At 32.5% G+C, this 14,552-nt stretch overlaps 1 protein-coding gene across 5 annotated transcripts in view; it reads right to left on the bottom strand.

Annotated features, from left to right (window-relative positions):
- The window catches only part of LOC125049479 (diacylglycerol kinase theta), a 30,002-nt gene that overhangs the window by 11,865 nt on the left and 3,585 nt on the right, over positions 1–14,552 (bottom strand). For 2 of the 5 annotated variants that reach the window (XM_047648806.1, XM_047648805.1), the window contains exons 2-5: positions 4,271–4,350; positions 2,933–3,035; positions 2,405–2,616; positions 502–670 (exon numbers count right to left, since the gene is read on the bottom strand). In XM_047648806.1, the coding sequence (XP_047504762.1) occupies positions 502–670; positions 2,405–2,616; positions 2,933–3,035; positions 4,271–4,350 (564 nt within the window). Of the gene's footprint in view, positions 1–501; positions 671–2,404; positions 2,617–2,932; positions 3,036–4,270; positions 4,351–7,206; positions 7,878–14,552 lie in introns of those variants that run through there. The other 3 variants (XM_047648804.1, XM_047648802.1, XM_047648807.1) reach the window with 3 other exon arrangements.

The raw sequence follows: 14,552 nt of genomic DNA, 5'->3' as shown, positions 1-14,552 counted from the left end.
AACCTTCAATTGTAGTATGTTAATATTGCATACGTGTATTTAAAAGTTTACTCATTTATTTAAAATGAATCCAGGCATATTATATAATTAATTGCCTATTTGGATTATTTGTTTGGTTTATGATAATGTCTAAATTAATACTCTACATTCTGTTATCGCCTTGTTATATTGATACAGTTTATTTTGGGTATATTGAAGATCAGAAAGCACAGAGCAGACGTAAGAGTACACAGGCATACCTCTAGAGTACGGGGGCGAAGCGCCATGATGCGGCGTGCAGGATGCTGGCAGCAACCTCCGCGCCAGGGTGACCAACCGCGGCGTCCACCTTCGCCGCCGCGCTGCCCCAAACACAACCTCACCTCACGCTCTAACCCCGCCCATGTGCAGAACCCAAAACCCCACGTGCGCGGGGACTAAAACCGCACAAGAGTGGGACCAAAACCGCACATGAACGGGACAAAACCGCACATGAGCGGGACCAAAGCGAAAGACACTTACGGCAACCGAAGTCCCGCTGCGAGGGTGGAGGTCGCACGTGGACGCCTATGATGGCTTCCATGGGCACCTCCGTTCGCGGGATGGAGACCGCTGACGGAGGCAGGAAGATCGGTTGTAATGTTCCGAAGTTGCATTCTTCTTGTATTAGCGCACGGCAGCCCGCGTGACACTACAATTTTCCGAAGTGTGAAGTTCTTTTCTAAGGTAGCTATATTTCTCAGCCGATAAAACAGCAGCAACTTTTCAATCTTTCAACAAACTCATAACACAAAGTATAAGAAATTTATATTTTAGCAATTTTTAGTTTATAGCTTAAAAACAACTATATGTTTATAGCACCTGTATCTTAATAAAAAAAAAAATAACTCTCTCTATAGTATCTTATCATTAAAAAAAGTGCGTGCGTGCAAAGTACACATGTCAGAAGTGAAACTTCTTTGGCAAACTAATTTTTAAGTCTCGTTCATATTTATACGAATCTAAAACTTTAGAATACCGAGACTTAGAGGAAGGGAAAAAGGAAGATATGTTAGGAATTTAATGAATTTAATTGTCGTTAAAATATTAAAAGTGTCGAAATTTAATACAAATAATAAATTTGATTTTTTAAAGTTATTTCTTCGATAATAAAAACACGTGGCATTTTAATTTGCAATTCGTCATTTGAGATTTTAATAATTAAGGCGGAAACATACTACTAAAACGCGACGCGACGTGTCGTGTCGACACCCGATGTCCATCGTGCACATTACCAACACGCGACACCACGACACGCTTGCAAATTCAAAAGTCATTTAGCTGATTTATTCCCCGCGCAATGTGCCAGCAAGTTTTTACCAATTTGAGGTTCAGATTCGAGGAATGTTTGCAGCGCAATGGTGCACACCTGGATGATGTTATTTTTAAGAAATAAATTTCCCAGATGTCTATTTTAATTGAAATAAAAAATTTTGTGTAATGTATTTAGTTTTTTTTTATTTTTTTTTCAAATTCGCAAATCTTTCTGGCCAACCCTGTATTTTTCTAATAAACTGAATTGATTAGCAGGTTATTTGTATTAACTAACAACATCCTAACTCCCTGTTTTTGTCCTTGTATTGAGGTAATCTCATGTCATATAAAACAGAATATTGTTTCACCAACTCAATTAATTGATCGTCGTTCATTTCGCCAAATAAATCCAAAAATATCTAAGTATATAAATTGACATTCGTGTCAAAAACTCGAAGGCATTGACGCATGACGTCATCATCACAACATCCACAACACGCCGATCCAAATCGATTGGATGTTACAGCGTGTGATTACATGGCGTGTTGTCTATGTGCATCTGACCATATTAAATATATGGGATTGATAAGTACTGACATGCGTCGGATGGCGTGGTGTGGCGTCGCGTTTTGGTAGTATGTTTCCGCCTTAAACAATTTTGCATAACATATAAAATACTAATATTTCTTAAATTCTCTTTAATTTTAATTTTAAAAATAGAATTTCTATAACGTAATTCGGCCATCTCACTCTCTCTGGCTCAATCGCTCTCTGCCTTTTCTTCGTGCAAAAACGCTGCATATCTTCGTGACGTATCCGTAAAAATTTTACCCTCATGCGCATCGAAGTTTCACTTCAAAAACAACACACCACTACACGCAACACTCGTCGAGCGAGTTTGCTTATCTTGTCAAAGCCGCGTACAAATTATTTAAAGAAGTCTCTTAAGTATGAGGGTGTGCAATTATTCAATCAATTACTCATTCGAATATATTCAGTTTCTCATGTAAATACATTTTTTGTAATGTTCTTTAAACATTAGTTTGAAAATTTACAATAATAATTTAATATGTAACAGTAGACAGTTACAGACGTCGAGATATGATTTTTACATTATTACAGAGGTACTCACAGTACTGCCGCACCATTCGCAGCGGTAGCCGGTTAGGCATTCGGCGGACCAGCAAGCCCTGCGACACGCCGAACACTTGGAGTTTGCAGGCAGATTGCCTTCTCTCCAGTGATGGAAATGCCGGGGCTCGCTGCCCGCGCAGTATGTTGCGTTCTCTTTGCAGTCTGCTGCCGCAAAGTCCACACATTCTCCGTGGACGAAGTATTCGCATACTAGACATAGAATTCATTTGTTAAAAAAACCATTTATTAAAACCATAAACATTTTTAGAGTTGTACGTAGTTTTGATATCACAGATATTAACACAACTAATCCTTTTAAAATTAGGTATAGCTGGTTATAGCAGTACATTTCAATATCTAGCCGTAAATACACCTTATAATTAGAAAATAAATACTTAATCAATTTTTCTGTGGTTATGCTGGTGGCGTGGTACCTTTGGAATAAAATTAAGAATACTTTTATTGTGAAATGCCGCTGCACATGATTTAACAGTAAATTTATTTATTAATATTCAGTAATACTTACTCATGCAATGTAAAGCTGGTAGTTCGTCAAGTCGTTTCCGACACACCGTGCAGAACTTCCGTTTGTGGTGAGTCGGCTCTGACCAACAGTGAGCCACTGGGTTCTATGCAAAATTAAAAGAGGTTAACTATCAAGTAATTAAGCAGTGGCGTAACAATAAGGGGCAGGGCTGGCAATATCCCACGGGTCCCCTGACCCAAGAGGGCCCCTGCCCAAGAGATATTATGTTCTATGGATGAATGTGAAGTCTCCAATACGCATTGGGACTACAGACCATTCCCTCTCGCCTAAGAGAGGAGGCCAATGGCCATTAGTGGGACAAATACACGTTGTATATGTCCCACTAATGGCCATTTAGTACGCTGAAAATCTCGAAGTTTATTAAAATTAAACTGAGTAGGGACGATTTTTACGGTTAAGGCTCATTAAAAAGAAGAGTATAATAGTAGTTTATTATTTTATGAAATTACATTGAAAGAAACAAACTAATCTTGTTAAGTTAAAATATTTATAAGATTTGGTTATGCACTTCTTGCACTTTATCCATCATATTTCCTTACTAGGGTTGCCTGGAAAGATCACTAGTTAGCGCTAAGGCCGCCCGTTGCATCCCTTATAATTTTTATGTATCATGTTATTTGTTTTTCTTTAAATTTAACGAAGTGTTAATAAATAAAAAATATATTTGAACACGGAGTCGACTACGTCATTTTTGGATTAAAACTCCAATTACTTATTATTAGTCTATAAATAGGATAACGATATCATGTTTTTGCGTTCATGAACAGAGTATTATTGATCTATATAGTTAATTTGATTATGAATTTTGTTTTTCGTGCATTTAATTTTAAATGTATGGGTTTTATATTTCATGTTACAATTTTTTACAATTCATCATAGACAAGTTTGTTGAGTATATTGATGATATTCATCAGTTTTTTTTTAAATTCACGAAACAGATACAGATATTTGGCGCGATTGAGTGCCCTACTGGTTCTTATGTTAACTTTTTTTTTCGAATATTTTATATTTATATGTTTCTAAACGTTATATATAAATTAAAACTCAAATTAATCTTGCCATTGTATAGACACTTAAATATATATTCTCTAGCTAATTCCTCGACTACTTGGTCATACTAAATAGTACATTTGACAAGCTTTGCTTGTGTAGGAATCTCGTAGCAATTACAACGTTTTTTACCAATTTTTGAATTACAAATTCTTAATAGGCCGGCAACGCACTTGCGAGCATTCTAGCTTGTGTGTGTTCATGGGCGGCGGTATTACCTCCTGTTACATAAATAAAAACTTAATATAAAATAACTAGAGTTTTAACCTTTATAAGGCTCGGCGCCACTCCACAGCACGGCGTTACCACCTGTCCGACGCATCGCTCGTGCACTATGAAGTTGCACACTGAAAAATAAATTCATACATTAGTTCTAGTAGTGAATACTAAAAAACACAACAGCCCTGCGATTCTGTAACTCACTTTTCGAACTCACACAGCGGTTTTTGCATCGGCGGTCGCTCTCAAATCAGTCGTGGAGCAGTGATTTTATGATTTGGCATTCTGATAAACAATAAAATACAAGCTCCCACCTTTTCAGAGCGACCGCCGATGCGAAAACCGCTGTGTGAGTTCGAAAAGTGAGTTACAGAATCGCAGGGCTGTTCTATTTTTGAATAAATATTTAAAACAAATTACAATTACATGTTCAAGAAACACGACCAGTTTTCTGTTCAATTGTTATTCTGTTCATTCTGTTGTTTCTGAGCATTGGAAATGACTTAAGACATTAAAGTTAGGTCAATTTGATAGACACACCCTTTCTGTGTTTAATATAAGTATGTAATAACAACAACACTAATATGAAGAGCTAAATTTAATACATTTTTATAAAAAAATAATTAGTTAATATTAGATTATTGTTCCTTTGATTTAATTATTGAAATGAAAGTTGATAAAAGCTATTTTTTATATAGAATCTGTGGCCGGAGATTACAAATTACAGTTACATCTCGGGCATAGACAAGATCAGAGACGTACAGGAGGCGGGCTGCGCGTTCCCCTAGATCGATAGCTTCGCGCATGCTCCGCAGCTCTCACAATACCATCTAATCGACATTTATTAGCCTCTCGAAAGTAGCCATTGCTCGGCAATACGATATTTTAAAAGAATAAATAATAGGATTACTCAATTTAGTTTCACTTGAGACAAATAAAAACTTATGGGCCTTTGTTAGTAACAATGTAAATTAAACTTTCTATAACCGATGCGTTGTTGACAAAAAAAATATTAGTATAAAGAGTTTCTCAATTAGATATTTAAAGTTAGTAACATATTATTATTAAAAGAAACTCATTCATATTTACCTATTGATAGAAAAATACGGTAGAGTTAAAATATACGAAGGTAATGATAATGATGCCAGACTTCTTTGACAGAATATAAATAATAAATGTAAATTGTTTATTGACTAAAGAGTAGCTCTTATGTATCAGTGACTACTTTGTTGGTGCAATAAATAAGTAAAATAAATAAATAATAAATGGCAGCACTTCCTCTCTGAATTGCAATGATAATACGGCTCGCAAGAAAAGCGTCAGACCGAATATTTCATTGTTTACCCATTTTACCTTACTATTATACATTTTATTATATGATTGTAATACATATAATTATACACAATATATTTGGTCACTTAAACAACAGTGTATTAGAATGATATTTATAATAAAAATAGTACATTACTACGTTATCAACAGAGGGCGTGCTTCGTTTTAGACTTGACTATACAGAATATTGTGCAAAACAAATATTTTAGTATGTAAATTTGCTCAGTTAAAAAAAAACACTTTATATAATAATAATGAAATAGAATACAAAAAGAATAAAATCAGATTGATTTAAAAATATTTCCAAACTAATTACGATTTTTTAATGTTTTGAAATGAAGTTATATTACGCAATTCATGAAACAACATCATAAGGAAAATATAATTAATAATACATTACCATTAGACACATAATTGTCATCATAATAATGGAAATTCGGAGACCATATGCATTCTACCAAAGTATACACTCATATGACCAAAGGTATAAAAGAACAAACTTATAAAGTATAAGTTCTCTATCACACCTCTACTATTACCAAGCTCAAGTTTATTTATTTAACTATATTTGTGTGTTATTTGTTAAATTACATTTTAATTGTTGTTGTTTCTTTGTGTTAAGATTATAATGGTTTAAATGGTTCTGTGTATACAAAAGTTGTAACAGAAATGAAGATTCTGAAACGAATTAAAAAAAAAGTGTTTAGTGAGTTATTATTTATTTCATTCCTATTTTCTTCCAATCAAGGAAACGATCCATACAAAACACAAATAACAAAAACCCTCTGTGTATAGTTTTATTTTGTGTTTTATTACATTTTTTTTAATATCGTGTTTCCGTGGTTTAATAGTTTCTTAGCCGATAGAGTATTTGCGAATTACTTGAATTCTATAGCTGTTTCGGCGAAATGCAATTCCGAAGGCATTTAGTACTAGAATTTGCATTCCGAGTCATGCATTCCGAGAAATCATTGTTTACTTCTTATTAAAGCAATTTTAATGAAATTCATTACGGTATATAAAACTTTTGAAACTAATTTTTATTCTCGATTTCGTTACTTGAGTTTTTTTGTTTTGGTATATTAACTTACCATGTCTCAAGAATATTCTTAAATGAAAATATAATTAAGTATATCTTAGTTTTTTTAAATATTCTTTTTGTTTTAACTTCTTTTCAATGGACAGAGACTCAGATTAGAGTAGCTAAGTGTGACTCCCTTATGTCAAAAACGTTTCAGATTTTTACTTATGGCAATCGCACGAAGGCTATCTTGAACTTCAATCAATTTCTAGTTTTAAGAACTGTCAAACCATTTCTTCTATATGAAGTTTGACGTATTTGACACCGCTCAAGACGAGATTGTGACTTGAGATATGAATAAGAATATGGACCTGAGTCTTTCTTCTGAATCCCTTTGTATCTATAAATCTAATCTATCCCTTATAACTATAAATCTAATGTAGTATAGAAATCACATTAAATATATTACAATAATATTTTTTAACCCCTAACTACGCTTATTACTAAATTTTATGTATGTGGGTGTAGATCCCATCTTACTCATTTTATTTTTATTAGGGGGTGACCCTATTAAAAATAAAACGTCATATTTACTAAAATCAATTTGACAAATGAATAATTATGAACTTACGTTTCTGTGGACACCACGTAAACCAAGCTCTTCTGCGCAACGCTGAACAAAATATCGTGGATGCTTGTGATACCAAACTCTCACAGGACATTGTCAATATTAATTCGGTCACAAACAAAATATCTCCAGCAAATCGCGCTAAAAATAAACCCAACATATAGCAACACTATTTATATTTCGCGCCCTTTTCACATCCGCCTCAAAACAAATGGCGCTATTTTTGCTTGCATGTCAATAAAGACGAGGTTCTTACGATGAAGGGCACCGGCGATCAAGGAAACGTATTAGCGGTGCTCCGACGTACCTACGTCACGAATCACGATATATTTAAATAGCCTCGGGGCGGGGCCGAGCGAGAAAACTGACGGACGCGCTTGCAGCCCGCGCGGCACCACCTCCTCGATGTTGCCATTTTAAAAAAAATATAAAAAAACACACATCGCCTTGACAAATCCATTCGGTAATAGTATTACAGGTTTATGAGGCACGTAATGGTTGCACCCCTGCCAAAGTAAACAGATGAAAATAGTTTGAGGGCATTAGCCTGTTGATCACCAGCGAAGTTCAATGAAGTGTTATGCCTTTCGAGTTTCAGATACTACGCTAAATCTGTAAACGACAGATGTTAAAAGTATTCCCGGTTATTCTATTTAAAAACGTGTCACACGCGTGCACCCAAAGGCAAACAAACACAGACTGCATCACGAGCGGGGAGTTGCCCTGCGCAGACGCACAGCCCACAGTACGCCTCACTTCTACGATAAATACGCCTCAGCGATTCAGCATTTTTTAAGTTCGGTTTACAAAGTATAATTTATTATTGCCTAGGAGATAATTACACGTTTTTTATGGATATCAAATAAAACAATATGCTTGCTATTTATTGAAAAATAAATCAAACAATGTATAAGGAAGAATAATGTTTTCCTGTTTTATGACTCGACAACTTAATAAATTCAAAAATGGAATCAATAAAACACAATGCGACTACACTATTTGTTTTGCAAATTAAAATAAATCGTGAATTGTCAAAATAATACGAATTGTAAAGTAATAATTTAAACAAAATCTACTACTGTATGTATGGTATACATACAGTAGTAGATTGGACGTAAATGTTTAGCTTATAACAATTTTTAAACATAAAATTATAGTTCCCTGAACGTATTGAACTTGATGGTGTGTGAATATACCGCTAATTAAGTCAATGAATCAGCGGCCCTAAATAGAATGGTTAAATATAGGCCGGAGTTGGCTACACGTGAACGAACTTCCTTATCTAGATGATTTTAGTTTAAATTGCCGTTTCCGGGGCAGCTTAGTTATTTATGAAAACATTTAGCATTTATTTATTTTAATTATGTAAAAAAGCTAATGATTATTATTAGCTATGGAATTAAGAAAGATTTTAATCATCTATTGAATTTCCACAAATTAAATTTTCAAGTAAAGCATGTTGAAATTTAAAATTCCCTCAAAAATTTGTATTTTAAATTTTAAATGCAATTTGTATCAACCAATGGAATATTTGCGGTCTGTTTGCTACATACGAAATAATTCGCAAATTAATTAGGTCAACCTGTACCTAGAGCAAATACTCAATTAATCGTTTCAGTTAACAACAATTTTCGCTAAACTGAAAATTAAAAATTGTAAATAACTAATACATAAAGATATTTTATAGCTAAGCAAATCATTAAATAACCTCAACAGAATCAAAGTGTTGTCTAACTACGGTTTAGCGAACTAAAACTGAACCATTATTTTGAGACATCACATAGTATAAACAATCCTGATAATTTTCCAGCCGAAAATTGTGAATATTTTTTCGTTGCGAACGTAGCGGCCTTCAGGGCACAGCGGGGCGGGGGCGGGGCGTGCGCGCTAGGTCACCATTGACGTCACGCGGTTCATCCAATGGCGGTCCCTTTTGTAAGAAGTTTTGACAACTAGAAGTAGTTTCTATCTGGTTCGATTGGGAATAGCTTTGAGAATGTAAAAAACATCGTATATATTTCGATGTAATTGATATTATATTATATAATGCAATTGAGCAAAAAGTCAGTAATTATTTTGAAGAGCTATATCGCTCGCTATTCTGGAAGATAAAGATAATTTTTTTCAAAAACCTCTTAGCGATTAAGAGCAGTGTTGGCCTAGGCTTCAGCGACTCTTATCCCTGAGGTCATAGGTTCGATCCTCGGCTGTGCACCAATGGACTATCATTCAATGTACGTATTAAACATTCGCTCAGTGAAGGAAAACATCGAGGAAACCGGCTTGCTTTAGACCCAAAAAGTCGACGGCGTGCGTCAGGCACAGGAGGCTGATCACCTACTTGCCTATTAGATTAACAAATGATCATGAAACAGATATAGAAATCTGAGGACCAAAAGGTTGTAGCGCCACTGATTTGTTTATTTTTTTTTAGTGATTTAACATTGCATGTAGTCTCATTAATCGCATTTTTAGTTTTCTTACAATTCCTCTCTGTCATACTATTCAAGTATAGCTATTAAATTGAATTTTTAAAAACATAGATAATATCTGACATTTAAGCTGTATAATTCGATATTTTTTCACTTAAAGCAAGGAAATAAACGAATAAATGTTTCGATAAAACATCAATAAATGCCGATTGATAAAACAAAATAAGCATTAATTTAACGATGGAAACATCAAAGTACTGAGCCGGATCTATTGAGACACCTGTAAGCGATGTAAGACTTCTTAAAAACAATCGCTTTTAATAGATTTTGGAGATTTTTTAACACTAGCATCTTAAAAAGAATGGCGGAGAGTTTATTGCCAGTTCTCCATCTCCGTTCTACGCCACTAATTTGAGAACTGGCAGTAAATTTAAATTTAGAAGCATTTAATATGTTTTTTTGACGTTCATAAGTGTACATTGTGTTACCTAAATTAATAATTGATTTTGATTTGATTTATTTAGGGTAAATGTCAGCGTGGGGATATGCCCTAAGTATGAATCCCGTATGTGAAATGCAATAAGTACTTCTTTAATATAGGTTAAAATTTGAATCATTTCCTTTAACGAGATAGCACATATAAAATATATTATACATGTCTTCCCGATAATCTGCCAGCGTGGAGGAGGACCTGACGGAAGCTATTGGCAGAGAGTGGCACAGGGAGTTTCTCGTTTCGGAGGCAAAAACACAGTTTCACCATTTCAGAGTTGAGAACACACCACTAGGTGAACACTGCCGTTATTGTACATAAAAAATAAATATCAAGTAATATTGTAGTCTTGCTATTCAATGGGAGAACGCTGCCAGTATCGTCGGATCCTTGCCTAAAGGGACTCTTTTTAATAATATATTTAAGTTATTATATTATATTTTTAAGGTTTGTAGTTTTACATTCTAAAAATGTTATTTTTAGGTTGATTAATTAATGCAGTATTTAGATAAAAAATGTTTTCGTTTTCTTTAGTAATATTGTACATTACTGTAGAACACTTTCTCTAAAAAGAGCTACGATTCTACGAATTGTCTACGTAGTTCAGCTACGGTATGACGCTATGCAGACCTCGCTACGTTATATCCAATCTGTTCTACGAGTAACAAAAACTTTCACGTTGACTAGAAAAACTATGTAGAAACGACTATTCTTGATAATATGTTGTAGATAGCTTGCCTAATACTGTGAAGAGTGTGCATTCATCATCAATAAACTCTTTAAGCAACACAACACTTATTATTATTATGGTGAATGCAGGTTATTTGGTAAATGAACAAAGGCGCATGTACTGTACATGAAAAAATATTTTATTATCTCATATAAGTATTTTGTTTGTTCGAGACTATTTTAAATCTATAAATTGTTTAAAAAGACAATTTATTTATTTAATATTAAAAATAAATATAGTATTATGTAGTTACAAGATACATAATAAAAGATATAATATATAAAATACTAGGCGGTCTTTCCTAGCTCTACACAGTTTTTAATATTTTGGAATTCATGTTAAGTATTAAGGGATAAGGTGGAAAGTACATATGTGTCTAATATTTTTTAAAATCATAAGTAACAAACATTTCCCTTATTAGCTTTAAAATATATTATTTATGTGGTTTATTCTTTATTATAATAGAAACCAAAATATATATATATATCACCGATATAGTACCAGTATACCAAGATTGCGTTATAAATCACTGCAAGGCGTTAAGTATCGTATATTTTGAACAATGTTATAAGGAGCGTAAAACGCATTTATTTCTGTCTGCGTACAGGAATACTAACTGTTATTTTAGCTTTAAAGTGATATAAATAGACCTATTGTAAATGTGTTTTGACCTATATTTACTGCCAAATTCTAGTTCAGTTCGTTCAATATTTTTATAGTTTGAAACAAAACTATCAAAATATTGAATTGAGTTGAATTTCTATATAATGGCGGTAACATGTTAAAGATTATTTACTGTTAATTTGACATTAGTTTACATATATATTTTTAAAAAAAATGGTGCGTGTACTTATGTACGCGCGTAAGAAGTTATACTTCTTTGGCTTTCTTTATTTTTTTTAAATATTAAATAATTAATAATAAATATTTAGCGTTAATAATTTAACAAATTTAATATTTTTATTCAATTATTAATTAATATTAATAATTATTTATTATATTATTAATTCAATTTAATAACTAGGTATATTTCATAACCTTTTAACTAAGTAACAATAGGTCCCTGTGAAAAAGGATTGCTAAATTTCTTTGAAAAAATAATTAAAACTCCTTTATTTGTTTAAAAGGTAAATGACAAATGTCATTTTGATCATTCAAAATTCTTGGCATACGAACTTCACGCATATTCTATTTCTTTGTACTTGTAGATTGTCTTATTCCCATCTCGCTCGCGCACGCTATAATCACACTCCCAATTTTGTGTCACAGGTGCGCGCGCATCGTAAAATTTCACTCTCATAAATTTTTCATAACGCGCCTAAAGAAGTATAACTTCAAAAATAACATTCTATAATCTGTCTCTGCAACTGTATTTTATGTAAGGTATATTCGTTTTCCCTTTTTATAAACTAAAATGAAATTAACATAAAATAATCTGATTTATATATATATTAAATGAGATTATTATATATATACGCTAGAAACAGTGCGCCACACACAAGGCGCCGCATAAAAACATTGTTGGGATTTTCCCATGAATTCCCCATCAATAACTGAGCGGCTTACATTTTGACATATATTAGTAAAAAACTGAATTAGAACTGTGAGAATTGCATTTAAAGTGTATGACTATTTATTGTTTAAATAATAAATATCCGAAAACAGCCACTTTAAGTATTAAGTGAGAAAAGAAAAATATTATTTCAAATCTGAATTTGGTACCAACCATTTTCCTTATTAGCTTGAAAATATACTATTTATGTGGTTTCTTCTATACACAATTAATGATTGATGTATCAAAAAATGTCACTTATTATTTCACATCAAGAGCGGTGTTTCTGTTACGTAATTTAAGGTCTCATCAAGTCATCTTCAGTAGAAAACAATGAAGCAGCGTTTTCTTAACCAAATGTATCTATTAAAGACAAAGGCGTACGTAACATGGAAACTAATTATCAACGAATAAGTATCGCAATACAGCGAGTAAATGCTGCCAGCGTTAAAGGTACACTGCGAAAGAGACCAAACTTTTTAAACTTGTTTTAATTTTCTTTTTATTAATTTTTAATTATTTTTATTGTTACTATGTAGGTTAAGAAAATTGTAAATACTATATATTTGATTGTTATGATTACTAGAGTGACTTAATTAAATAAATCACATATAAAAAAATAAAGAATAATAAATTTTACTTTACTTTATTATTAATTAACATTATTATTACTGAGGTTAAGAATATTATAAATACTGTATATTAACGTGGAAATAAATATTCCTGACATGGAAACATTACTTCAATGTTAGTTATGAAATATGAATAGGATAAGACAAGAATTAATTTTATAAATTTACTGGCTGAGTTTTACAAGAGTTGCTTGCTATATTCTTAGTTATAAGATCTATGTAAGTATATATTTTTTGTAATGTTTTTATGTAGGATAATCGGTGTAGGTATTATTGTGTCGTTCTATCGCATTAGTATTAACTGTTAATGTAGAATAATGTTGAAATAAATAAATAAAAATAAACTGAATTTTGTATACAAATTGAAAACATATACTGCCAAGTATCCTGTTGTATCAAAATCGAATAATATGTCGATACAATATGAAATAGAGGTGTCTAATTAAATGAGATAAAATGCCTAACAATACCATAACAATGACCACTTGCTGGCATTATCCCAAACATTAGTTACTACACGTGGTAATATTTTCATAAATTTTTATGAGTAACGAGGGCCACTTGGGCACTCCCATCAGAGGGGAACCATTGACGCGCATCTCTCAATGGCATAGGAAGTAGGTCACCATCGTGACGTCAGTCTTGGCCTACATACAGCTCCCGGGCCCGCGTGGATTACTTGTAAGGGGCTCTAAATATAGAGTGGAAGGATTACAACCTCATTAGTAGATTTTGACAAGTACTACCGCTAAAGTTTGACAGGAAAGTTTTGGCAGCTACACTTTTTTTTTGCTTGAGCTTATTTTTTTCCAAAAGCTATAATTACTAATATATATATGCATAGCAAACATACAAAGAAAATATTCTCATTTTGTTTGATTGATTTATATTTAAATTTACTGACCGATGTCTCATTTATATGATTGATTGTTTATAATGTATAACTGATATTTTCTATTTTTAAAATATTAATTTAATTGTTTTAAATTTCTAGTTTATTTATATTTCATTCTCAAGACTATTGATATATATTTATATTTCTAACACACAAATATTCTTTACCTACATAGTAATATTAATAATAATAATTAAAATGTATTCTATGTATCAAAGAAAATTAAAACAAATTTAAAAAGTTTGGCCCCTGTCAGTGAACCTATTAAGCTGGCAGCATTTTCTCGCTATTGCGATACTAATCGAAAGGAAAGCACAAGCTCTGGGTTCACGGGTACTATCTACCAGGCACCGAATTTAATATTTAATCTTTTATTAAGAACCGTGTAACATCAGAAAGTATATTTGAGTTAGATTTCAGCATAGACTATTTTAATATTGTCTTTGCTTCACACGAATGTTACCTGTTGACAGGACAAGAAACTTCATGTTATGTAAATAATGTAATAAATTCATAAAATATTTATAATAAAAAAATATGTTTAAGTGAAATAGAGTTTAATTACTTTCATAGATCTTACTTAGGTAACTTCAAATAATAAATATGTATTTTAGG

The sequence above is a fragment of the Pieris napi genome, chromosome 5, assembly GCF_905475465.1.
Source record: "Pieris napi chromosome 5, ilPieNapi1.2, whole genome shotgun sequence".
NCBI lineage: Eukaryota > Metazoa > Arthropoda > Insecta > Lepidoptera > Pieridae > Pieris > Pieris napi.
Note: the sequence above shows the minus strand (reverse complement) of the source record. Positions and strands in the feature narration are given on the sequence as shown.